General features: G+C 42.1%; 1 protein-coding gene and 1 long non-coding RNA gene across 2 annotated transcripts in view; one reads left to right on the forward strand and one right to left on the reverse strand.

Annotated features, from left to right (window-relative positions):
• Positions 1-3805: 3805 nt before the first annotated feature.
• Positions 3806-11160, reverse strand: dmbx1a (diencephalon/mesencephalon homeobox 1a). The gene is made up of 5 exons (XM_032531316.1): positions 10908-11160; positions 7002-7171; positions 6400-6578; positions 4854-5253; positions 3806-4380 (listed from the first exon to the last, which is right to left on the reverse strand). Exons 2-5 carry the CDS (start codon positions 7153-7155, stop codon positions 3947-3949), a joined length of 1167 nt encoding a protein of 388 aa, XP_032387207.1. The 5' UTR covers positions 7156-7171; positions 10908-11160; the 3' UTR covers positions 3806-3946.
• LOC116698981 (uncharacterized) overlaps positions 5403-25680 on the forward strand; it is a 22352-nt gene continuing 2074 nt past the window's right edge. Inside the window, exons 1-3 of the long non-coding RNA XR_004334334.1 lie at positions 5403-5414; positions 15111-15117; positions 16652-16655. This is a non-coding gene — a long non-coding RNA (uncharacterized LOC116698981). The remainder of the gene's footprint in view (positions 5415-15110; positions 15118-16651; positions 16656-25680) is intronic.

The raw sequence follows: 25680 nt of genomic DNA on the forward strand, positions 1-25680 counted from the left end.
TGTGTGTGTGTGTGTGTGTGTGTCAGCAAATGATCACGTGTTTATAGTGAGAGAGGGAGAGAAAGACGGAAAAAGATGAGAGAAGAACTAGAGGAGAGGAGAGAGATGTGGTAAAGGAAGTTCAAGTTACGTATTTGCAGTCGCGGTGTAACATTTCAGACACGGACCTTAAAATATGTAGAACTTTACTTTGTGCAGTCTTAAAAAAAACTAACTAACTAATAAAACTAATTAAAATCCCAAGAAGCAAAAATGAAAAACTAAATGTATATATAAACTAAACCTTTAAAAAACTGAAAACTTAACTGAAATTACATTAAAAACTAATTAAATTCAAAACTATTCGAACCTTGGTTCGTACGACCGTCATCTTAAAGTGGAAATGTCTGACACAATTAGACTATTGCTATACTGCTGGCCACTGGGTACATTTTCTTCAAACTTCACACCCACCCACACGCACACAAACAGACACACACGTCGGCACTTGCTCAAAGGAAAGTAGATGGAGATACGTGTGTGTGTGGTCATGGGGGTGAAGTGGTGAATATACAGCCCTGAGTGTTAGAGATGGAAGCACCTGATCCAGCATCAAGGGCTCAACACTCTTGACCCTGCAGCAGTACAATCTAGCAATCCCTGTTCAACCCTCAGGGTGTGTGTGTGTGTGTGTGTGTGCGTGTGCGTGTGTAACAAGAGTATTGTGTTATGTTCAGAGCCCCATGGGAGGAAATCCTGCCGCCGTGTACCTGGACAGTTTCTCTGGATAACAAGGACGTTGACTCCTGCTGTTTATCCACACCACAATCTGATCAGCCAGGCGATGAGGACACACAACATGTATGTGGTGTAAAAAAAAAAAAGAAAAAATACAACAAGGTTAGGGTGAGGTGTTACACCCACATTAACGCTGCTAATCTGCTGAGATCATTATCCCCTCCTATCCGATGGTTGGATAGCGGTCATTCATAACGGCCAGGGAAATTCCTCAGTGCATCAGCCGAGGTGCATTTGTTATTTACACACACTGAAGGGGAAGGGATGTAAATGATGTTAAAGGCTGATTCAATTAACAGCAGAGCAATGTCACATGGCCTTGTGAAGTTTAGTATGGGAAGAACAAGGGCACAGTTCTTTGTGTGTACGTGCGTGTGCGTGTGTGTGTGTGTGTGTGTGTGTGTGTGTGTGTGTGTGTGAGAGCAGGGTTGGGGTTGGGGGTCTGTGCGTTTTGACAAACCATGCTGTTAAAGATATAATAGCAGCATAATCACCGCCCCAGGCCGTCATTCTTCAGGATAATGGCCTGCTTATTCATTGGGGATGGCTTATGTTTCCATGCAGCCTTTTTTATTTTTCATTACATTACATTGTCCTTTTTTCTGTCTCTTTAGCTCCAAAACTCTTTGTGTGTCCCTGCAAATTCTGATAAATTTCATGTCTTTCATTTTTGCCCCTTTATTTTAGAGTGACAGTGGATAGATGGGGGAGTGATGGGGGAGGACACGCAGCAAAAGGCTGCAGGTCGGATTCGAACCCGGGCCGCTGTAAAGGACTCAGCCTACACGGGGCGCATGCTCTTACTGGGTGAGCTAGAGGAATTTTAAACCAGTTGTGTTGCTACAGAGTTCTTTTTGTATGCTTGATGAATAGGTTTTAAAGTTTGTGTACTCACTGGAAGGTGACACACACACACAAACACACAGTTTAACATCAGATCCTAAAGCTTATATATGTCCTTGTATTTCTAATTCATACTGTTTTTTGACATTTTTATTGCAGATTTTAACTGTCCTGCACAGCACCCCCGTCGGTCAGGCCATTACCACCCTTTTACTGGGCACATATCCAGCACAGATAGTTTAAAGATCGCCAAGCAATTTTTTTATTTGCGATTATTTTACAACAACACTATTTCAAGTCTACATTGTTAGGGAGGAGTAAAGGAAAGAACACTGCTGATGGCCCGCTTACTCTCTGCTCCACCATAATACATCTATCTACCACTGGACCAAGTAGTCTGACAGAGACAGTGGGGGGACAGCATTAGAATAATAGCAACAACAGAACTTAAACAGAGTCAAGACAGCAGTACACAGAGGACTCAGGGCAGTTCACTGAAATCTGTTCCCTTTCTTTGACTTCAGGCTTTCCTGTCTGCAATGCAACACACAGACGGTGACAGTTTCCCAGCAATCCATATTTGTTAAATTGCTTCGTTCTAGCCAAATCCCGGGAAGAAATTGAACATAAAGTATGAATTCAAGCCAGCAGCGTTACACAGACAACCAAGAGAGGAGGGGTAGACAGGGCTGCCGGTGAGCTCAGCAAATACAATCTTACAATCTGACAGCTAAAGGAAATTTCATCTGAGACAGAGTCCATTATCAATTACACAACATAATAGGGACTTTACAATTACCTTACCAGTAAACATTAATAGATAGACTTTTGTATTTTAAATATTAAAATAATGTGCATTTTCTTTCGTATGAAGACGTTAGCTTCCAGAACACATTAACAGAAAACATCAGAGACGTATGTGATTCTCCTCAAGTGCTAACAGTCGGTCTGACTTTCGGTGAAAAGCTGCATGTTTCCTTAAGAGAATATTAAGGCGAGAATAACTGCTGACGAAATATGAGTCAAGACTTTTATCCAAACCGTCCAAATATGTTTACCATATCATTTTGTATTCAATGGGAGTTGATCGATGGTAAAGTGATTCCAATCATGTTGCTACCTTAATTGACTCTTTTAGTGCACGGACCTTTTTGAAATCATAAAGACGGTCTTAAATGGTATGCATGTTCATAATTGCATTTGCCCCAGCTCCCTCAGCCCAGGGCAAAATGTAATTAAAAGCTTTGAGAATTTAGTCACTGAAATCATTTTCTCCTCATCAAGCCAGCCTCTGTACAAAGTGGCATATTACCGGCCACCAAACTGGTAAATTAGTCACTTTTAATTATACTGTTGAGGACAACATGGTTTGAAGTTTATTTTTATTTATGCGCTGTTATGTAGTACAGGCTATGTACATAACCATGTTGCTTAATTGTCTGCCAATCGGAAGGTTGTTGGTTCGATCCCCGCCCCTGCAGTCATTGTCGAAGTGTCCTTGGGCAAGACACTGAACCCCGAGTTGCCCCCGGTGCTGCGCATCGGAGTGTGAATGTGTCTGAATGTGTATCTGATGAGCAGGTGGCACCTTGTACGGCAGCCCCGGCCACAGTGTATGAATGTGTGTGAATGGTGAATGTATCCTGTAGATGTAAAAGCGCTTTGAGCAGTTGTTAAGACTGGAAAAGCGCTATATAAATACAGCACATTTACATTTAATTGAAATGTCAATGGTCCTGTGACAGAAATGCTCTCTTTGCTGCACGAGCGATCCCTTTTTCCCTCCTGGCCAACGGGCCTCGTTCCTTCAAAAGTGCCTCATTATTCACATTATTCTTGTAAACATTATTCACATTTTCTTTTTAAACTGAGTGCATCCATCGTCAGCTGTGTACATTGTTATGTTTTGGAATTATTTCAGATGTTAAGAAGGTCCAGTGCTACATGTGTTGGAAACATCATCATCAAATGAGTCAGGAACACGTTCTCTGTCCCCTGAGTCGGGACATTCATTTGATTCGTTGCATTATTCTCGCAATGTTCTCGGTTCTCTTTCCAGAGGTTATATGTTTAGACCTTAAGCTGCAACGGAAGCAAGAGAAATGACAGACCAGCGGTTGGAAGTTGTGGTCTGCCTTGAAATGCTGTTAAATAGAGTTCTGTAGGTCCAGTGCATGATGGCATGTTTTATTTTTGGGCATCTCTGCATGTCCTCTGCCCATCTACTTGAGAAGGCTCCTAAAGAACTATCACAGTCACACAGACACGCAGTGGGATGGGCTGATGTGTAGGCCTAGCTCACATTGTCCTCCATACGATCTGATTCTCAGTTAGACATTGTGTCCAGTCCCAGCGAGGCAGCATGCTGCTTGGCCCTCAGACGCAGGTTCTCGATGCTGGTGGTCTTGCTGTTGTGGCTGGCAAGGCCGCCTGCAGCCGACGCCTGCAGCAGCGGGCTGTTCCACACCTGCTGGGCGTGATGGGACAGGGACTGGTAGTAAGACTGGCAGGGCAGGGAGCCCAGCGGCGCGGGGGGCATGTTGACATTCATCCCCAGGTAAGGAAGGGAAGATGGGGCAGAGAGGTCAAAGGCAGGGTAGTGCACCAGGTTGTTGGTGGCAGCCATGTGCTGGCGGAACTGCTCCTGCAGACGAAACAGGCTGAGAGGGGAGGAGGAGTAAGAGTGGCTCTGAGAGAGGGGGGCCAGGCCGCTGCTGGAGGAGGAAGGGGGGGTCACGGACGGAGAAACCAGGGGAGAGTCTGGACAGAGAGAAGAGGGGGGGAGGAAAAGTTTCAGTCAGCTGAGTCATGCAGTCATTGCAGATGAGGGATGCCATGAAAAAAATAAGGGAATTTATGGAATTTATGGTTTATTTTGAACAACATGCGAATGAATAAATTAAAAAGACACACAACACAAAAGTACTTTACTATGAAAAAAAAGCAAGAATAAGCTAAATAAATAAATACGTAGGAGGAAAGAAAAGGCTTTATCGGGTACTACACTGTTTCAAAATGTCCATACCTTTACAGCTTTAATTACAAAAATAAACCTTATCCTTATCAAAGTGTTTTCAATCTATTCTTTCTCCATATGCAATCATATGACTAAAAACTTTTTTTTTTTTTTAAATGCAGACCAATCAACCGAACAAGTGATTTTTCCATCATTTCCTATATGAAGTTAATTGAATTGAGCTCCGTGTCAGAGTGAACATCAAATATCTTCCTACCTGGTTTAGGGCTGAGTCTTTTGCAACCTGGAGAAATGTCGTCAGGAGTCAGGGCTCTCTCACACTTCATCTCCTCTCTCTGGGATTTACTCTCGTCCTCCTTATCTGTGGCGTTGTCCTCGGTCGCCGACTCGCTGCCAGAGTGTTCAGCTGACGTGACGTTGAGCTCCATGTCCAGCGGTACAGCACGGACTACAGGACCCTCTGTCTCCAGAGATGAGGCGGCGGCGGAGGAGGATGGAGGAGGGAGCTGGGTGTCAGGAAGGATAGTTGTGGAGGGAGGTGCGTCCTCCTTCTCGCTCCCTCCTTCCCCTGACGCCTCCTTCTGCTTCTGGAGCTGCTCCTTCTGGAGGCTGCGCTGCTTCTTACGGAACTTGGCTCTGCGGTTTTTGAACCAAACCTGATGGCAGAGGGGAGATGAGGGCAAGTTAGACGGAGAACACGCCGAAAAAAGATGTACAACAGTGGATGAAAACTGTAGTAGGGACTTTAACATTAAATGGTTGATTTCAGTCAGCCTCAAAGACTGAATGGCAAATGAAAAGCCCAAAAAGTCCATAAGTGACAGCAATAACAAGCATGTCCAGAAGGCTGTAAAATGTATGTATTTTGATTGATCCCAGAATTTTCCTTCTGATTTAAGTATTTGTTGTCTTTAGTTGGATAAGCTACATTTTCTTTTGTGCAGTCGTAAGTGTAAAGCTTCATTTTTGTGTGAGCAAGTTATTAATAATTAAAACTATGTTTACATTTGTTTTTCCATATTGATAATAATGCACAGTCACGGTTTTTAAATCAAACCGTGGAGCTGTGTTTTGATTAACGTAGCAAACATTTTAAGTAGACATGTCATATTATTTTCTTTGTCTATTACTTTAATTCATTTCATGACTTCTTCACATCCAACCAAAAAAAGATGCCGTCCCAAAAAAAGAAGGCTAGTACACCCCTACAAATTTAGGTTGATACTGTACAAACACTGGGCCAAGGACCCCTGAACTGAAAACTAAAACAGAGACTGAGCAGGGACTCCTTACTATCTATTATATAACATTTTGCATGTTAAACTGGGCCCACAATAACGTGTAGGGCGGCTTAACAACTTTTTAAATATCTTTTTGAAGCATAATCCATTAAATTAATTGTTGGCATGATTTTATGAAGCATGTTTTAATATTAAACATACATGTGGCACAGTCAAGGACGTAACTTTGGTTCAACATTGGGGGGGTGAGATCTCATTCTGGTAAAACTTCTGCAACAATTCGTGTATTTTCTGCAATCATTTATTAGACCTTTAGGCCAGTATCAATATTTTTTCCACAAATGAGCTGATTTGTATTTATTAATAGTATGTTGGATTCATGTTAAGACCATTTGTATTTATATTTTTTTATTTTTTTTATTTCAAAAAGTTGGTAAAATTACAATGATACGAGGAAAACACTTCATAAAACCACAATTAAGCATTATAAGCCCGTCTAAACTCACCATCAGTAGGATATATATATTTTTAGTCAACAGTGTTTCCCCCCCAAAGCAGTACCTGCACACGGGCCTCGGGTAGGTTGGTGCACATGGCCAGCCGCTCCCTCATCACCACATCCGGGTAGTGGGTCTTTTGGAAAGTCTTTTCCAGTGCTTCCAGCTGCTGTGCCGTGAAGGCCGTGCGGCTCCGGCGCTGTTTGCGGTGCTGAGAGCCATAGCGAGCCTCCAGGATGATGTCTTGAAATGCGCAGCCGTTGGAAAGGAAACACACACACGGCAAGTTTATTTTACTGGCCACGGCGGTTATTATGTCTACTTACTTTATTTGCATGCATTGTTTCAGTCATTTGTTGGCTCTTTCTAAATCTGACAAAATAGCCTTAACTGATTACTAGCCTAATATTACAAAGATATGTCACTTAAAGGCTACTGAACGGCATATAGAAACATCAAGTGAAATACAAAACGAAGGCTTCTGTTTTCATTAAAAGCTAAATGAAGCTAATTTGTTTGGTTGGACGCAGGACAAACAAACAAAGTCTGTGTGTGTGTGTGTGTGTGTGTGTGTGTGTGTGTGTGTGTGTGTGTGTGTGTGTGTGTGTGTGTGTGTGTGTGGTTGAGCGTAAGCGTGAGTGTGAGCGTGAGCGTGCACTCAATTACCAGCTAGCCTCTCTGCCAGTGTGAGCGCGTGCACGGAGGGGCGGTAGTCGGGTGCGTGCTGCGCCTGTTGCGCGGCCTGCTGGTGCAGGTTGTACATGGCGCTGAGGGAGTTCATGGCGTGCAGAGAGTAGCCGTTCACCCCGTAGTGCTGCATGCTGAGATGCTGCTACCTGCAGAGGAGAACACAGGATGGTTGGGCTATATCAGACAGAGGGAGGAAAGAAGGGGAGTTCCCTCATGGACATGTTGGCATGAAGACCGCGTGGCTGCTGATGGACACAGAGTAACAGCATTGATGAACATGTGATCTCAAACCAACCCTCCGTTCTGATCAGAAGAACGCAGTCATATATCTTATATAGTCTAGTCACAGTCTATATGACCCTTAACCCCCTGCATTTGCATTAACCTCCATCCTGGACTATACACCTGCCCATTGCACAGTCTATACATTTTTGCACATTCTGCACTCAATACATTCAGACTCTTTTTTATCTTATGGTATAGAGTTATTTTGTATATTTTTCGTTTCTTTAGGCCTATTTATTGTTTACTTTGTATTAATTTGTTTTTTTTATGTAGGCCTATGCACCAATTACCAAGGCAAATTCCTTGCCAGTGTTATTTACTTGGCAATAAACCCTATTCCGATTATATATTAGTAAATGAAAGCAGATCATCACGCTCAAGGGCCAATAGATTTTAATGTGTGCACTCAGACCAAAGTGTTATCCATTAACATCCAATTATCGCTGTGTTCAATCCATTAATTATACAAAAGACTTTTAATTGGGGTAATTATCACTCATTCCCGTAATGGGCCGTGACGGATGCCTTATTCATGAATTTATTCACATGTTTTCCATGATCCCGGAGACGCCAAATCCCCATTGAAAACAGTGCTTTGACAGATCAAGGCGTTGATGAAATGTGTTGTTGGAAAATGAAATAAGGAGATTTGTTCCGGGTCTCGGTGGCAGAACCTGCAACCGGATAGCAGGATTATTTTTAATAGGCTATGATTACGGAAATGCTATTCTCACTAAGAGCTGTTCAGTTTTATTGACTGACTTTTTCACTAATTTTTGCAACGATTAACAGAAAAAGCCTGAAATTTATTTTGGGTACTTTACTGATACAAACCGATTCATTTCTTGAAGTAAAACATCCATGTTCTTTTACATAGCAGCAATTTTCCAAACTATTTTGTCTTTCTCCTTCACGGCCGAGGTTTAAATGAAGTGCTTGAGGACACGATTAGATATGTATTAGCACAGAGGAGGCTGACAGGAGGGAATATCTCTGAGGCCCAAGCAGTTATTATAACTATCACATAGAGACCACAGGGGAAAGATATACATCTTCCTGCTGTATGACAGGCCTAGAGCACCCAGGGAACTGGTTAACTTCTTAGACTTATATACAGATAGGCCACTTCTTAATATTTCAGACAACACTTTTGGTTATAATTTGACTTATTTTGTTGTGGTTGTATTTAATTTGATTAATTCACAATGCTTTAGGCCAAATGTCAGCAAACTGAGTAACAACAAATCAGCATTTGCTGTTCAAGTATTTTCTAAGTAATTCCAACGTAATTTAGATTTTAGAACCGTTTAAATTGCCCACGCATGCTCAGAAATGATGCTGAATATAAGTTGTAATTTGAAACCTAATTGAGGTTCATTTGACCAAGGTCATACTCGTTTATGTAAACTTATCACTGATTGACATCTTATGATTATGACTTGATATTTTGTAATAATAATGATCATTATTAATAATAATAATAATAATAATAATAATAGTAATAATAACAATAATAATGTAGAGTCAAATAGGCCAATTACGCAGGCTCTACCTACTTTATAAGACGGAAAAAGCTTGGGTGGTCGTTCTCCTGAAAGGCAGTTTTTCTACCCATTTTTCTCTGCGCGCGTGTCTGTGTCTGCGTGCGTGCGTGCGTGCGTGCGATGCCCGCAGTGCCTATTCCCAGCCTATTAAGTGGCTGCGGCGTCTGATGAATGTGATCAGAGGGCGGTGGGGAATAGTTTAATTCGCCGGGACAGAAGGTGCTTCGCTAAACATTTACTTTACTCCCCCAAGTATTTGAGTTGAATGCCCCCTCCCCTACCTCCCCGCATGCCCCCCTCCCCTTCCCCTCTCTGGCGGCCTCTTATCCCATCGCCCCGGGGCAACGTTTTGGCTGAGATGTATGGCCTCTCCGCGGGTAAAAATATGCATGTTGATCCCCATTTGGCTCCCCGTCTAATGGAAGTGCAAATAGGTTTCGACTGCGAGGCCCTCCATTCATCATCAACGCTGACACGGACGGACGTACAGTGGACTGGCTGGTTAGCTCTTGGTTGGAGTTCCCGCGTGTGCGTTTGTGTGGGCAGATGTGCGTGCGTGTTCTAGAAGGCGAATAGCCCAACGATTCACCACAGTTGCGTTTTTTTCCCTTTTCTGTATTCTCTGAAAATGAAGGCGTATACATTTCAATCGGATTACGCTTTAAATCACTCCAAAATGCCGGCTTATTAAGGACGAAAATGCACCATGTAGAAGGCCTATCTGTAAACGTGATAAACAGATTGTGTACACCTGCAAGCACCGATGAAAGTTTGAGGGACTTAAACGTCTGCCATCACTCTTTGCAAAATAAAATCACACGCAAATAAATAAAGTATCATGATATCGGCTGAAGACTTTTAGACTTTTGGGCCCATTTTGTGTCCAAGGAGGCTACACTTTTTGGTTGAAAGCCATGCCTTCTCATGATTGCCAGCTTTACCTACCTTTTATATTCACCACTACATCGCTGCTTATAGCCTGTATCCTCCTGCCCATATCAAATTCAGCACAATAGCTCATCCCTGTGAGCCTGTCAGTGCTGTTATTGTCATTCATAAGCCCCTCTCTCTGCTCCAGGCACTGCATGGGCTCTCCTGGCAGCACTGCGCAATGCTTCGATTATCAAACCGTGATTATGTAAATTGGCATGTACAAGTGCAACTCTTTGATCCGACTAAATTAGGAAAAATGTTATTTGCTAACAGCCCTCAGGGGCATGAGTCGACCTGACAGTCTGCTCTTTGCTGTGTCACAGTGTAAACTGTCACAGGGCCAGCGACGTGTCTCTGATATTTTCTCTCAGTTGTTATTATGAAGGATATTTATTATGCAGAAGCCAGATTGAAATGTAAATGTATGATAGGATATTGTCTGTTAAAGCATTTTAGGATTCTGATGTCACTGCAAATTTATTTTGTATAACGAAAAAAACAAGACATAAGCGTAACATTTTGAGGGGGAAAAACAGTAGACAAACCTCTCATTACTTTGTCGTGCTTCTGTAATTTTTTTTCCACTTTTGGCTAATTCAGATGTTTTAAAAGTTTAACCAGAGGAGGGTCGAACAGGAGTCCCTTTTATTTTGGCAACGTCATTTTTGTGGGCTCGTGCATTTAAAAAAGAAGGTAGGCCTACGTGTTTCGGGTCAGTCTTTTTTTATTTTTTTTGTTTTGTATTAATTAGGCTATTTGTTAGTGACCGGTGTGAATTTTAGTTGTCACGCAGGTTAGGGCCTACATTTTGGGTGGCAAAATAATAAATAATATTAAATTCCATTGAAGGAACTGCTTTCGTCTCCACTAAATTGGAGAAAAAAAAATGTACATTTGATACAGGCTTATCGTAGACTAGGCCTATGCAGGCCATACTTTTAGGCTAGGCCTACTTAACAAACACGTAGGCTATTTAGAGTCAATTTAGCTGAAATGAGCCTACTTTAGAGGCCGATAAAAATGGGAACCAGCTTAACATGAACATTAAAGCATGTTTAAACAAAAAAACGCAAGAAGAAAAGTTTAACTAAATGAAGAGATAGTAAAAAAAAGTGTTTACCTCTTGTAGAGACAGTTGTCTTTTCAGTCACTTCTATCACAGACAGCGGAGAATCCGAGCTCGTCAACTTCTAGCTTCCGCTCGTTTAGCTGCCGTGTGTTGCTTTCCTAATGCCCACTTTTCCCGTCCTTTTGTTCGACAGTGAGATAACAACTCGGGGCAATGTAAAAGTCATCCAGTCTGTTGCTTCACTTCAAGTCCGCCCGCTCGCGCTCCACCTGCTCCTCTCGTTGTGTCTCGCTCAGAGGTGGGAAGCCGCCATCTGCTGGTGCGCGAGAGCCAGGCGGAGGGATTTTAAGGAGAGCTTCGCGGGTGTCATGCCGGATTTCTATTGGCTCTCCGTGCTGCCAGTCAAGTCAATCAGACAGCTGAACGTGCAGCGGCAGACTCTGGCGCGCTGACATCTGGAGTTATTTCCATATGTGATCAATTTAAGCACCTTATGTCCACTTAATCTTTCCGCATCTGTGTACAAGATGTTTTCTGTTTTTTTCTTTCATTTATTGAAATTGATAAACATTCTCCAAACGTGAATATTTAAGCTCTTAATGGCTCAATTTTGGTAAAACGTGTATATTAATTTGTGATCGACATAAGAATAGAATTAAATTTTCTTTTGGGAAATCTGCTGTAATTTATTCTAAATAACCAGATTCTTATATATATTTCTAAAACTCGAACTTGTAACAATGAGTAACATGTTCCTGGGTCATTTTCTGTAATATAAATGATACTCAAAACACACGTTAAACACATTACGAGGTGAACCCATAGCACCAATGTTCTTTTGTTTTTGTTTTGTTTTTTTTCCAATCTACTATCCTCCAACTGTTTAAATGCACTTGGATCATGAATCCAATTGCCTTTTCCTTAGTTTTTTTTTTTTTTTTTTTTTGAGTAAAAGCAACCAACCTTTAGTTTGTTTGCTTTTCGGCTTTTTCCTTCATGAGAGAGAGACTTTGGAGAGATGGCTAATAGATGCCAGGGCGCTGCCTTTAGACTCTCTCCCGGCCTGGAAGGATTTGGGATGGGATAGGGAAGACAAGACGCCATCTCAGCCTCCAAAAACCCCTGTCTTAAAATGACTGCGGGTAAGAGGATTAGGGCAATAATGCCCTTCTCTTCTTGAAGGGTTTTTAGAGAAGATTTCTTCTCCCGGAGAAAAACCGTTTAGGTAGGGAATTAAGGGCAGCGCAAAGTAGCCTTTTAATGTAAAGCTTGCATATTTTGTTGGGAGATTCTTTGGGAAAGTGCTTGGCCTATAACGCGGTTTTATCTCCGACCATGTTTCTCACTCTGAACACATCTGAACAGTAGACAAAAGTTTTCATGGAATAGGGAGAATATTTATGTGCATGCGGCATGCGCTTTGACGCACAGTAAAACACAACTGCACCCAAATGATGTGTGTGTGTGTGTGTGTTGTGTGTGTGTGTGTGTGTGTGTGTGTGTGTGTTTGTGTGTGTTGTGTGTGTGTGTGTGTGTGTGTGTGTGTGTGTGGTGTGTGTGTGTGGTGTGTTTTGCTTTACATTAATTTGGAATGTTAAAAAAACACACTAGCCTACTAGAATTAAATGACGAGTGGAAAAAAGAGAAAAAGATAACTCCAATAACGTGAGTAGGCCCTACATGCTGTTATACTATATATATTCGATGTGTGTATTGCATAAACGTTGAGAGACAAAATTGAAATCAATCTGTGTCGTTTCAACTGTGGTTCTACATGTTAAAGACAAAGTGTAGGCTCATTTTAATTGTATTTGCGTTCTAAGAAAGCGTTAGGCCTGTTATTAATTTCAGAATTATTATTATTAGGCTATTATTGTTATTATTGGGCCTATTAATTGTGTGTACATGATTTAGTCGAAATGTCATCTCCCCGGCATTCCTTCTGAATGTGTTTCTGTCCAACAACCTGGAACTTCTCCCCTGTGTGTCTCTCCCTCTCCTCGCCATAAGCTCGTGTGCCTCTCCGCTCTCTGTCGCCGTGGTAGGCTCCTATCACTCGGGTTTTTTTTCTTCTTTTTTCTCCCAAGTCTGAGAAAGAAAGAGGATTAACTTGTGAACCAATGGAAATAAGAACTTAAACGGGAGGTAAATCTGGCCACTGTCTCTTTGTGAGGACCGTCTCTAAAGCAATTAAAGCGAGAAAGAGTTTCTCCTCAGCGCCTCTCTCCACCTAAAGCTCCTTAGAGCGACTGGAGCTGTCCAGCGCATCTGAAGGGCTCAGACGGCCCCAGAACTGCTCCCCTTACCCCAGCGCACCCTACCCAGCCATGCCCTGCTCCACACAAGCTGGATAAACAAGGACCTCCAGTTGACGAGCAACCCAAAATTTAAAAAAAGAACTTGCGTTATTGGGGTTTTTACCATTTAAACGTAGCGGTGTAAGTTACACGTTTGTACCACAATACGATATTATACCGATTCTTTGGATAATAATACAATATTTACTGATAGGCTACAAAGTCCGCATGATACATCTCTCTCTCTCTCTCTCTCTCTCTCTCTCTCTCTCTCTCTCTCTCTCTCTCTCTCTCATATATATATAGATATACATATACATTTATATATATCGAGCACCTAAAATAGGATTTGACATTTTTATTTCTGAGCTTTTCCAGGCATTTAAATAAAAAACACACTCTTTTTAATAAAAAACAATAAATATAAAGTGGGAATTTCCAAATAAAGGCGCATCTTAAAGATGCCGATATGCAGACCTATATTGATATTTTCAACTCGTATCGATAGTAGGCTATTGAATCGTTGAGGATTGAATCGATCCATATCGTTACACCCCTAGGCTACTCAAACGTCCTATAACCTCATTCAGATTTCAACACCCATAGGGTGAGTAAACTCTTACAACATCTAGCCTAGAACAGATTTCTGTTGTTTCTTCATTGATTTCCTGTAAGGTTTAAGCCTTTTGAAAACATTTTCACTCCTATCTGCGTCACTCGTTCAGACGTCCAAAATGTTTTTTTTTGCTCTCCTCTTGTCTCAGCCTGTGTTTTTGAAATTTGCGGCATGAAAAACAAAAGCATCTTCAGTGCTGGTGAGTTTTTGCTCTCTAATAGCTAATTAATAGTCTTAATGATGTTTCTGCAACTTCATGAATACAGTAGGTCTGCAATCCAGCAAGCCTGCCCAGCACCATTCAAGGGTATTTCAGCATCTGTTCATCCCAGGGCAATTAATCATTTTGATGTGTAGTTTAAAATCGACTTCTTGCGCGAGACCTTTTTTGACAAGAATAACAAAGCAATTTGCCAGGAGCCAGCTCTTACACACGCTATTAGCAGCACTTCCACAGTGAGAGCCGCTTTCCTTTTTATTTAAATAAAAAATATATTTGTTAGATAAATGAATTTACAAAGACAGCGATAGTCTAGCGGTTTATTGTCATCCCCACGCCTCTGAATCCTCCTGAAATCCCTTTTATTGGTGACAAGATCTCAGGATGGCCTTCTTGCAAATCCCTCCTCTAAAAGTTTCTAACCTGTCAGTTTCCTCTAAAAGCTGTATTATTCCCCCTCTTTTTTTCTCTCCATCCATCCCCTTCTCTCTTTCTTCTTTCCCTCTTTTCTTCCTTGTCTCAGTCCTTCTGTCTCATTTCTTTTCCTTGCCTTCTCTCCTCTCTCTCTGGCCCGGATCCCTCTGCACAAGGGGCCCCATTGTGTAGTCCTAATCCAGAGGCAACACAGCTTTAGGGACATGCAGGGATAAAAGGCCCATTAAGCCCACAACTTTATGGGGGCAAATCTCTCCCTAATCCTTCGCTTTATCTAAACAAAAGCCCCTCTGCCTTAATCCACCTATGTGTTGGAAAAAAGAGAGAGGAGAAACTGGAGAGAGTGACAGAGAATGAGAGCGAAAAAGAGCGAGAGAGAACAAGAGAACCAAATCTCACACACTGTAGGATTGAGCTAGGAGAGATCATATGTTTTCCTGGAAGACCTAAGTAATACTGACAGGCTTTCACCTGCATGCAGGACCAGTCACATGTGTTAACCCCAGCTGTGGAATGAACCATGATCGCCCTAAAACGTGCACAACAATTGATATTATGACCACATAAAGCCACATACATATTAAAAATGCATAAATGAAGGACTTATTCTGAATATTAAAATTGGCAAATAGAGCTATGGTCTTATACGAAAAAGAGAGCGTGAGGGTCTGTGTCTCAGCAGGAAGTTGATGGGTGAAGATGACAGCAAGGGTCAGAGAGCACAGCAGTATGCAAGAAATGAAACTTAATGCACGTTTCCAATCAGATCATCATATAAAATATTGGGTTCTATGGAAAGTTGCTGGCTAAAGTTTATCATATTAAAACGTCAATGTCAACTAGAGAGTGAAACAGTTTCAGATTGAGTGATTTTTTGGCTTGATTTTTTTTTACCCTTTTTGTTTTTTACATTTAGATTACATCTTTTGCGATAGTTTTCCTCATTATGAAAATACAGCGGAAAGTACTAAATGGACTGTTCTTATCTAGCACTTTTCTGTCTTAACAACTACGCAAAGCACAGGAACCATTCACTGTGGCCAAGTGTGCAGAGTGCCTGCTCATCAGATAAACATGCACAATTCGGGGCCAGTGTCTTACCCAAGGACATTTCAACATGGAACTGCAGGGCCAGAAATTGAACCATCAACCTTCCGAGTGGCAAGCAACCAATCTACCCCTGAGCCACATCTACCCCAGTGTTGCCCATATCTGTAATAACTGATCCCTGAGAGTCCGTACGCTGTGTATTTACAGGTGTGCTGCTGGAAAAGCCTCACTACGAGAACAGTGTATTTATGAGGAGTTTTCTGTCCACATTCTACACTGAATAGTCACCAGCTGTACTGAAGACCAACTGGATGTCACAATTCCAATAACATTTTAACACTGTCATTTAAAAAAAAAAAGATAAAACAACAATACAGCTCCCATGAGGCTTTTGCTGCGTCTCCTGGGACCAGAGGTGTCGGACTGGAAGGGGGAAAAGGGGACTCGTGTGGGAAGGGGGCCCACAAAGTACTACTACTAACACTAGAGTGAATAGCCTTGGGGGCGGGGAGGGGCCCGTAGAGGATGCTTGTGTACAGGGTCCATCATTTTGTGCATTCCTGCCTGAGACTGATGGGACATGTTGTTTTTGAAGATAAACTCTGAGGTTGTCCAGTTTCACTCACCAGTACTACATCGGATACAAAAAGGTCCAGTAACATGTTGCATCATTTTACAAACAACCCCCCTATGAGAAGATTGTCTGGCACATGCCAGTGGACCAGGGGGTCAAAAAGAGGGGTGGGACTTCAGCTCATTTTCAGAATTCCTTGAACATTGATCCACATTGTAATCATTTTTTTCCCCCGATTTGTTATGGTTACATTTTAAGTACATTTATTGTCTTTTTAAAGTGCTCAGATTTGTGTTTCACAGGCTAAAATTGGGTTCATGAGGCTAAATCTTAACAGCAATGACAAAGCCAAAGCTCCTCTTTGGAGCCACAATCCCTTTACTTCCTCTAAAACATCTGTCTTTACTACAGAAAATCCCACCGTATCTGCTCCACTATACGGACAATCAGACCCTAATCTGGAGCTGGTTTAAGCAGACGGAGAGCTCAGTCTGAGGGTTTTGGTCGGAGCTCTGAGGGAAAGGTGGTGAGACCAACTGATACCTGCCGCATTAGGGGTAAATACTGACACCACAGTTTGAACCGACCGTACATTGTATCAAGTATGGTATTATCTTTATCTTATTGGCAATTGATAGGTTTTGGCAATAATTTTCTTCTGGAAAAGCCTTTTTTTTCTCCTTAAAATGAAATTTATCTGAGATCCTTTACCGGATAAAATTCCGCACCAATCTGTCAAAGACTGACTTGACTTCTTTCACTTTTACTTTCAGCATGGCACTCATCACGTTGCTTTCATTAACACTCTCAATTACGACTCCTCTCCGGCTCCGTTCCTTCCTAATAGAGCTAACATGGAGTTAATGAAGCAAATAGTTGGGACAATTTAGTCATTAGAGACAATTAAGACAATCCAATGCAATCCAACTCAGACCAGACATGCAGAGCAGTCAGGGAGGAATCCAACGAGCAGCCACCCAAACCAAGTCAGCCAGCGTGGAGACAGCTTTCAGCTGGATTGAAGGAACGTTCCCTCTGGTGGTATCGCTGGTAACACTTGAACCATTATAAGGCTGATCAGCAGTTTGCTAAAAGGCGTCTGTGTTTCCTCCGTGCAGGGATTACACCTGGCCTCAGGAGGAGGAAAATGTTTCCTAAAGAGGCAGGCAGACACAAGGCAGCCTGGATGCATTCCATCACAATAAAGTATAAATCCTCCTCTTCGCAGCGTATTACAGGAATGAACATAAGGGATTGTGTCATTGTTGCCCCATAATCTGGCTTTAAACTCCTTGTTTTACAAATGCTCCTCTTTAAAAAGCGCTTTATTTTTGTGTGGGTCTTTTTTTCCACTCTCTTCATCCTGTATTAACCTGCTGTTTCCTCATCACCACTGTTTTATTTCTTTTTGTACCCTTTTGCATTTCCAATTTAGGGTTATATATGTGTATTTGTAGAATTCCCAGGCCATGTTTTAAAATGTTGTTTATTTACACACACATTGAAAGTGCATTTAGTCTCCTTCTAAAGATCTACAGTACACCCCATTTCCTATTAGCAGATAGTGATAGGATGTGTTTCCAATTTGGTGTGTCACCAAAATAGACCATTCACACTGCAAGATATGCTTGGATATTATAATATTCCAAATACCTTTCCATGTGTCCTTGCCCTCAAAAGCTAAGGGTAATGTCCTATCCTGCTTTGGAAGTGGAGATGGAGGCACTTTTTTCTGTTCGCTGAACAGGCAGCCTGCATGAAATAACTAGATAGATAGAAATGCTCAAGCTGTCATCTTCTCCTATGTCTCCACCTCGTCTGTCTGTCCTCTACTGAGCCTGAATACGGTGTTTGAGACCTACAGTTAATTGAATTATTGCATTACATTAATGATTCCAAACTGTGTACAAAACATATTTGCCCTGAGGATGCTTAAAGCAGCATTCATTTAGCATTTTCAGCATATTTTTATTGGAGTCATAAATGATCAATAAGGCCAACTTTGAGGTTGCCAGGTTATAAAAATAGTTATCCTTTCTGGTAGTAAAGCAGTTTTTAGTATTCATGCCAATGCCTTAATAAAAGTATTCACTTATAAAAGTGAATTATTAAATTACATTTTACTTACTTTATATACATTTTTCCAGTAACTTGGGACAGAAAGGGAGATACGTGCACAAAGTGCACTTGCTTTTGGGTGAATTGTTGGAGCTAAAGACTGGTGATCCCCTGATTCTTTATTTAGTGCCATCATCAGGTCAAAGTTTGAATATCTCTAATATTTCTGCAAATCTAATGACACTCCCATCAGCCCGGCTGTACTTTGTGTTTGGTGTTAATTAGAAAATGTTTGCATTTTCCTGCTGTCCTCACCCAGAAAACGACCATATGGGTCGATTGTGCAAGCAGCTCATAACGGCTGTGAATCCACCTACGTCTCTTGTTAGGCGGCGAACTCTTGAAGCTGAAATAATTATCACGAGACATTCTGTGGAAGGACACATGTTGGGGTGGTGGACAGGTCAAACTAACGCAGGACTTTCCCTCAGGATACTGGGGGTTGTGTCCCGTGTGAAACCCATTTTATGGACCTTAGTCTGTGACGTTATGTCCCCGTTTTAGTAGTTTTACGTTGCTCATTTTAAGCCAATTCTTGGTGTTTTACTATCCCAGTATTTTTGTTGCCTAAACTTAACTGGTTCACAGCGTTTGCTACATGTTTATTACTGGGTCCATATGGTAAATAGAACGCATGATGAAACCGCCACCATGCAGGCGTTAATAGAACGGTCGTATGTGATTTTGGAAGACTTTGAAAATCAACCTCTAATGTTGTTTAGGTCTGAGGATGTGACTCAAACGATGAATATGATACCTGTTTAACATCGACACGTTAGCATTGTCATTGTGAGTATGTTAGCATGCTGGTGTTAGCAACTAGTTCAAAGCATTGCTGTGCATGACAGAGCTGCTAGCATGGCTGAAGACTGGGGTTATTCAACAGTTGAGACAGACAGGTATATAAGAGAGGCTGACAAAAATAGCATGTAGCCAGATGTGATGAGTGTTTTAGACCACACATAGTGTGCCGTAATGATTCTTCATGGTACTTTGAGCTTGCTTTGACTAAGTTGTAGAAATTCTTCTGTTCTCTTAAAAAAAAGTGCAGAGTCGCTTGGTGAGCACACGGGAGAAGTCGCCAGTGTTCTCTTTCTCGTCCCTCCAGCGTATCTGTTTAATCCACAAAAAGACAATAGTTTCTGTTTTACAGACACCGTTCTTGCGTTCTTCCTAAAATCACAGGTATTGTTAACGTCCTTCACACATTTCTTTGTTGTGTGGAAAACTTGCTCCCTGGAGCTGTTTCCTCACCATTTGTGTGAAAAACTCGGACCTTTTTAAAGATAAGGCAGTTCCGCAGACTTCATCAAATTCACTAATGTAATTTGCAATCTTCAATCCAAAATATTTCTTTCTCACAGCTATAGTAATGGAGTCACTTTGACAGGCATTTAAACCAAAGCTCTTCATCAGTTTCTTATTAAGATGTGTTAGAGGTGGTGATTGAGACTTCTGATAGATTGGACAAACAAGCAACTGTGACCGATAAGAGCTGTGGCTCAGTGACTGAAATGATTTATGGAAGATCGATGTTTCAGATGAGCGGACGAAGATGGAATTTTTTTCGACGTGCTCCTGAGTCTCTTTCCTTAAAACAAACAAAGAATTAAAGTTTGACGACTTTTTCATTTAAGACTGAACAGAACTGTGGTTAAAAGCTCAATTTCAGTCGCCAAATTAGCAGTTTCTTAGAGCAGTAGGCTACTTAACACTTACATGAGTGTTGAAACACACACTGATTGTTTCTATTTAATTCAATTCCTCTTACAGAGAGCCACTTACAGAGAGAGTAGGTCTAGACCGCCCGTTAGAAGTTGCGGAGACCCAGCAATTCCCCCAAGAGCAAGCATTTGGTGCCACAGTGGCGAGGAAAACGTCCTTTTAGGCAGAAACCTCAGAGAGACCCCGACTCTTGGCAGGCATCTGACGCTGCCTGTTGGGACACACAGACACTGATACAGATATGCAGAAACATGATTCATAATGATTCAAATAATTCTAGTTCTTCTCTCTTTCTCGGACACACACACACACACACTAGGGCTGAACTATTAATCGTTTTCAAATTGCGATTTGAAAGGATGCGTTGAGCTAATCGTGAAGACGGCGATTAATCGAATGTGAAATATTTATTGGTGTAACATTTGGTCTAACATTTTTTATTCCTCTTTTCATTATTATACGTACTGGTTTTTTTATAGGATAAATACTGGAGTAATGTTACATATCACAGATTGTTGAAACCATATTTTCAGTGGATCTTTCATTTATTTCTTATTACTCCATTGAACATGATCATAGAAGGTGGAATATGAACTGTGGCTAAAAAATAAATCACAAATCAAAACGTTATCGCAATTTGTTTTTTCCCCAAATCGTTCAGCCCAAACACACACACACACACACACACACACACACACACACACACACACCACACACACTGAGAGATTGGGGTGATGCCAGGCAGCAGGTCTGGTTCCAGCCTCACTGGCCTCGCTTTCTTGTTTTCTTCATCCTGATCCTTGTTTGAGTCTCAGAGGCCCCCGCCGCTCCTCCCTCCTCCTCTGCTCTCTCCATCGCCTCTGAAAGGAACCTTGCTGGGCCCAACTGTCTGTGTAACGAGCTGGGCAGGACGGTCACAGTGGGGTATGCGATTGTGTGTGTTTACACTTGTGTATATGTGTTCGCAGTGAGCACTTAGTGTTTTATAAGGGAGTCTCCCCATGAGAACGTACTGTAGGACATACACACACAGACCCAACACACACCACACACACCCCACACACAACACCCCACACACGGCTCTTATTCTTATCTTCATCATCACCTCTCTGTCATTCGCTAATACCATTGATTGAATTGAGTTAGACACAAAGAAAAAAAGGAAGGAGAACAGTAAAACTAGACAGATAAGGAACGTTGAGTGTGTGGTCAGTGACAGCCCAGGGCAACTTATCCTCTGAGACACCACACACACACACACACACACACACACACACACACACACACACACACACACACACACACACACACACACACAAATACACTCTTATCCATTTCTTTTCCACCACTCTAGGTTTTCTATGTTAACTTTGGCATTTTGCTACTTTGGTCTTTTGAGGGAAATGTATTTTAAAGCTCCCCTTGGTTGTTGCCACCTCTCAGTGATCCTCCAGCACTCTTCCCCAGCAGGGGGCAGAGGGAGGAGGTGGAGCACAGGCTAATGGATATGTTTGTTTACCTATTTGTCCCTGACATGATCAATTGATCAGCAGGCTAATTCACTGCCACCATGGGCTCATTACATTTCCATTTAAATTGCAAATGGATTTCTTTGAGGCTTCATCTTCCTTTCCACATTTCTGCTGCGTGTGTGTGTGTGTGTGTGTGGTTGGCGTGGATGTACGGTAGAGGTGTTTGTCTGCAGACACCTCTCTGGAGCTCCAACACTGCACAACATAACGCTCTTGCCTGTAGAAATGTGTTTATGAGCATGAGACAAAAAGGTGAAAACCCACCTCATGTCGCCTTTGTCTTTGTCTTGCTTATTTTCCATTTCATATGGAGTACAACAGGGATAATTACCTCCATCATGAAATGAATGTCAGTCATTAGATGGCTGTCATCAAGTCACACACACACACACACACACACACACACACACACACACACACATACACACACACAAAATCCCCTGGAAGAGGTGTGGGCTAATTCCAAGAGGTGTGGACTAATTCCTGGGCAGTAAAAACCTGTGATTATGTGTTGCTGGGAAGATTACAGTGAATGATTACTAATGTGGAATTTAAACAGTGGGGAATAAACAGCCAAATTGAGCAACAGCAGGAGATCAACAGTATCACAGATAAGCTTCTGGTAAAGCCGTTTGGGCTGCAGAGCTGCATTTTGAATACACTTAAACAGCAGTTCTGGACATTGGAACACTGTGGGGTGAAAAGATTTGTTTTAAATTAATTGTAAGTTATTATTACATATAAAATATATTTTGGGTAATTCTTTCCAAATGACATTCTTTCTTGCCAAGAGCTAGATAAGAAGAATGACACTAATCAGTCAATCTTCTCATCCATAAACAAGCATGTTCCCCAAACTGTGGAACTATTCCTTTACGGATGAGAAAATAAACCAAGCACACTCATTTCTAATATTCTCAAATATCTTGTTGTACTGAGCTCTGGTGGTAAGTTTACAAATCACCTGATATACCAGTAGATGGACGGATACATGAATGGCAAGGTCTTTATATCTCCTGGGATTCATTCTTTTCATTGGCTTGTTTGGCCATAATGGGCTTTATATGATGACTCCTCCCCCTGTCAAACTCCGCCATAATCCAAACAACACACACACACACACACACACACACACACACACACACACACACACACACACACAAACACACACACACAGAGCACCAATCAATGGTCATAAATTTGATCCCTGACAAGCCTGACACTTGCACCCATGAGGCCTTTGGTCACTCTGTTTCTCTTGACCACTCATATGCAACACACGCTCATATAATCACACGCGCACCCACAAACACACACCAGCACTTTCCTCTCTCACTCCTTCCTTCCCCTGACACACTCGTCAAGGACCTCGTTGACCCCTGACCCCGCCTCACTTGCCACCGTTATTGATTTTTCCTCCGACCCTCTCAATCTGGGATGAAGAAGGGTGAGAACGGGAGAATTAGTCGCCATAGTCAGGTAGAATGGAGCGGACGCTGAGGATGAAGGGGAGCGATCAATGTGCGCTGATGGCTGAGCTTGCAGCAGCAGAAACAACAGTCAGCCATGGAGAAAATCAAAAGGGCTCGAGGCAGGATGTGGGAGCAACACTGGTGGGGGGGGGGGCTGGAGGGAGGCCTTGTTTGTTGTCTTGTCATGTTTTGGCATTTATTGATATTTTTGATATTTTACAAAGCACAAAACGTAGTAATAGAGATGGAAGATTGGAGAGGAATAGTTACTATAATAATTACTACTAAAGCATTTGTCAAGTAAAGAACTAGAAAAAACTACAAGCCTTGAAGCTGACATTGATTTCATCACTTAAAGTGGGAATGTTTCAAAGGACACGTTCATCAGATGTGTATTTCAGGCTCTGCAGGGAGGTTTGTGAGCTCAGGGACAGTCTGTGTGAAGCTTTGTTCCAGATCATCGCATGCGCAGAGCCACACCAGCAAACTAAAATGCATTTTATAACAGTAGATGGTCGAGACCTTGACATGAGTATCCTCAACTTTGCCTCCTACAATCAAAGAGACTCTCACACACACATACACACACACACACGCGCACACCAAGATGAGAGACGATCCTGACGTCTTTGAGATTTCTCAATTTTCTTTTAAAAACACACTCACAATATCTTTTCAGTATATTCTCCATTCCCACCCCCTTCACGCTAAACTTCCATAGGCTGTTGTATTTACATTCAGGTTTGCAGGAGCACAACTCAACCAGACCAACCCCAAAGAAATTTGTGATTAAAACCGTTTGAAGGAGTCAAAGTTTTGAATTTTTGAACTTTTTGCTGCGTAAATAACATTTAATGTGATGCGATCCTTTGAGCTACTCCTACATTCTGAGTTAGAATTAACTGCCACTTCACGGCAACAACAAAAAAACTCCACTACCACATGCCCAAAAGTCCCTGTCTTTCTTGTTATATTTTGTCTTTTAGTTTTTTCTTTTGAGTTTGTCACTTTAGTCCACGTTTGAAAATGGTTCTACGTGGAGTTTCATTGTGTTTAGCAGATAAAGTGAGATTCCTTGCAAGATGACACCTTTGTCTTTGCTTGTTTTTGCAAGTCGCACACAGCTACATCACGTCAACGTTTGTTTGGTATGTGCGCGCTCTCTCTCAGTGGTTAGCAAAAGCTTTTTTAAGCAACCGTGGGTCCTTTCTGTAACGCGGCTTTCAATAATCCATTCTGGCTCCTCCACTCCACCACCACCTCCTCATGGATCAGGTTAGAGATTCCACAGCAGTGTTCGGAGGTGACACACTTAGACATAATCTTTTTTCTTTTTTTTTCTCTTATTATTTAATTTCCCACCATCCTCTCAGCTGATTCTCCCCCTGTCACTTTAGACGCAGCTGAGAGACTGATTTGGCTTCCATAATCTCTTCTTGCATTCCCCCCCTCCCTTACGTGAAGAAACCTCGAAATATCATAAGGAGATTATTTCATTCGTAATTGATTGAGTGGCTCCTCACTGCAGACCAAGATACTTCAAAGTGTCTGAATTAAGACTTGGGGTGAGATGGGGGGGGGGGGGGGGGGGGGGGGGGGGGGGGGGGGGGGGGGGGGGGGGGTGACTGAGGCGGGGAGGGGTGCGAGCGTGGCTCCATGAGGCTGCAGCCGGGGTCGAGCAGCTGAGCCTCTTTGGCTGGCAAATAAGAGTTGAGTCTGATCCTGTGATGGCAGCTAATTGGCTAAAGCAAAGACGTGTCGGTCAGGGCAACATTTAGATGAAGCTCCTCAGCACTTACCCGCTGGTTTTCCGGGTACAACTTGGTTCCACTAAGGCAGATACTTATGAGGGAGAAGTTGGTAAACTTCAGACACTTTTCGGAAGCACTTTTCAGTCTTTTAGCGGCGCACATTTTCTGAGGATTTTGCTGTTAAAGGACTAGTTAGACATTTGAATACAACTCTCATACAGTGTATGTCCGTTTCATATGAAGCTAGAGCCAGGAGACGTTAGCGTAGCAATACAACTCAAAGCGGGGAAAACGGCTAGTCTGGCTCTTTCTGAAGGTAACAAAATCCGGCTAAATGATGGAATTAAAACGTCTGTGTCCGTCACATTATGTCATGGCGCCCATAGTCGTTATGGCGGGGAAAAAAGTGAAAACATGTTTTGAGCGTCGCAACCCCCGCGTAATAACTCGTTTCTCTATCCGAATTGGATCCATTCAGTCCGATGACATTTGGAAAATGAGCTGCACAATTAAATCATTTAATACCCATTTATGTTAGCAGGGCGCTGAGACAATTACATCTTATGACTTAAAACTTAAACTAATACTTTACTAACACTTAAAATGTAATTTTGATTTTGTACGTCTACATTTGCATGTGTCCTTTGGTTGTGGTTTTTATATAGGCTGGTACAGGTTTCTACCACGCCTTCACATGTATTTTTGTATTCCTTCAATGCCCTTTTTTTTTCTTTTTTTTTTACACACACATCAGCCATACCAAATGCTGAGGTTGCCTGGCTTGCATGGAGTTCGGATCCCAGTGAGTTCTGGACACCATTTAGGCGCAATCCGGAAAATTTACCAAATGAAGGTTTTGCTTCATCGCCCCACTACACGGGACTCCTCTCCTGAGCGAGAGCAAAGGGAACATGGGTGTGTTTTCTGGAAAATGAGTATCTCTGCTGCCTCCCAGATTATGCTGTCATGACGTTTTTCATGGTACCTGCTCGACTCGCCTCGACTCCTTTTTTGGTTTTCCATTATGAAAAAAA

This window comes from Etheostoma spectabile, chromosome 12, assembly GCF_008692095.1.
Source record: "Etheostoma spectabile isolate EspeVRDwgs_2016 chromosome 12, UIUC_Espe_1.0, whole genome shotgun sequence".
NCBI classification, from domain to species: domain Eukaryota; kingdom Metazoa; phylum Chordata; class Actinopteri; order Perciformes; family Percidae; genus Etheostoma; species Etheostoma spectabile.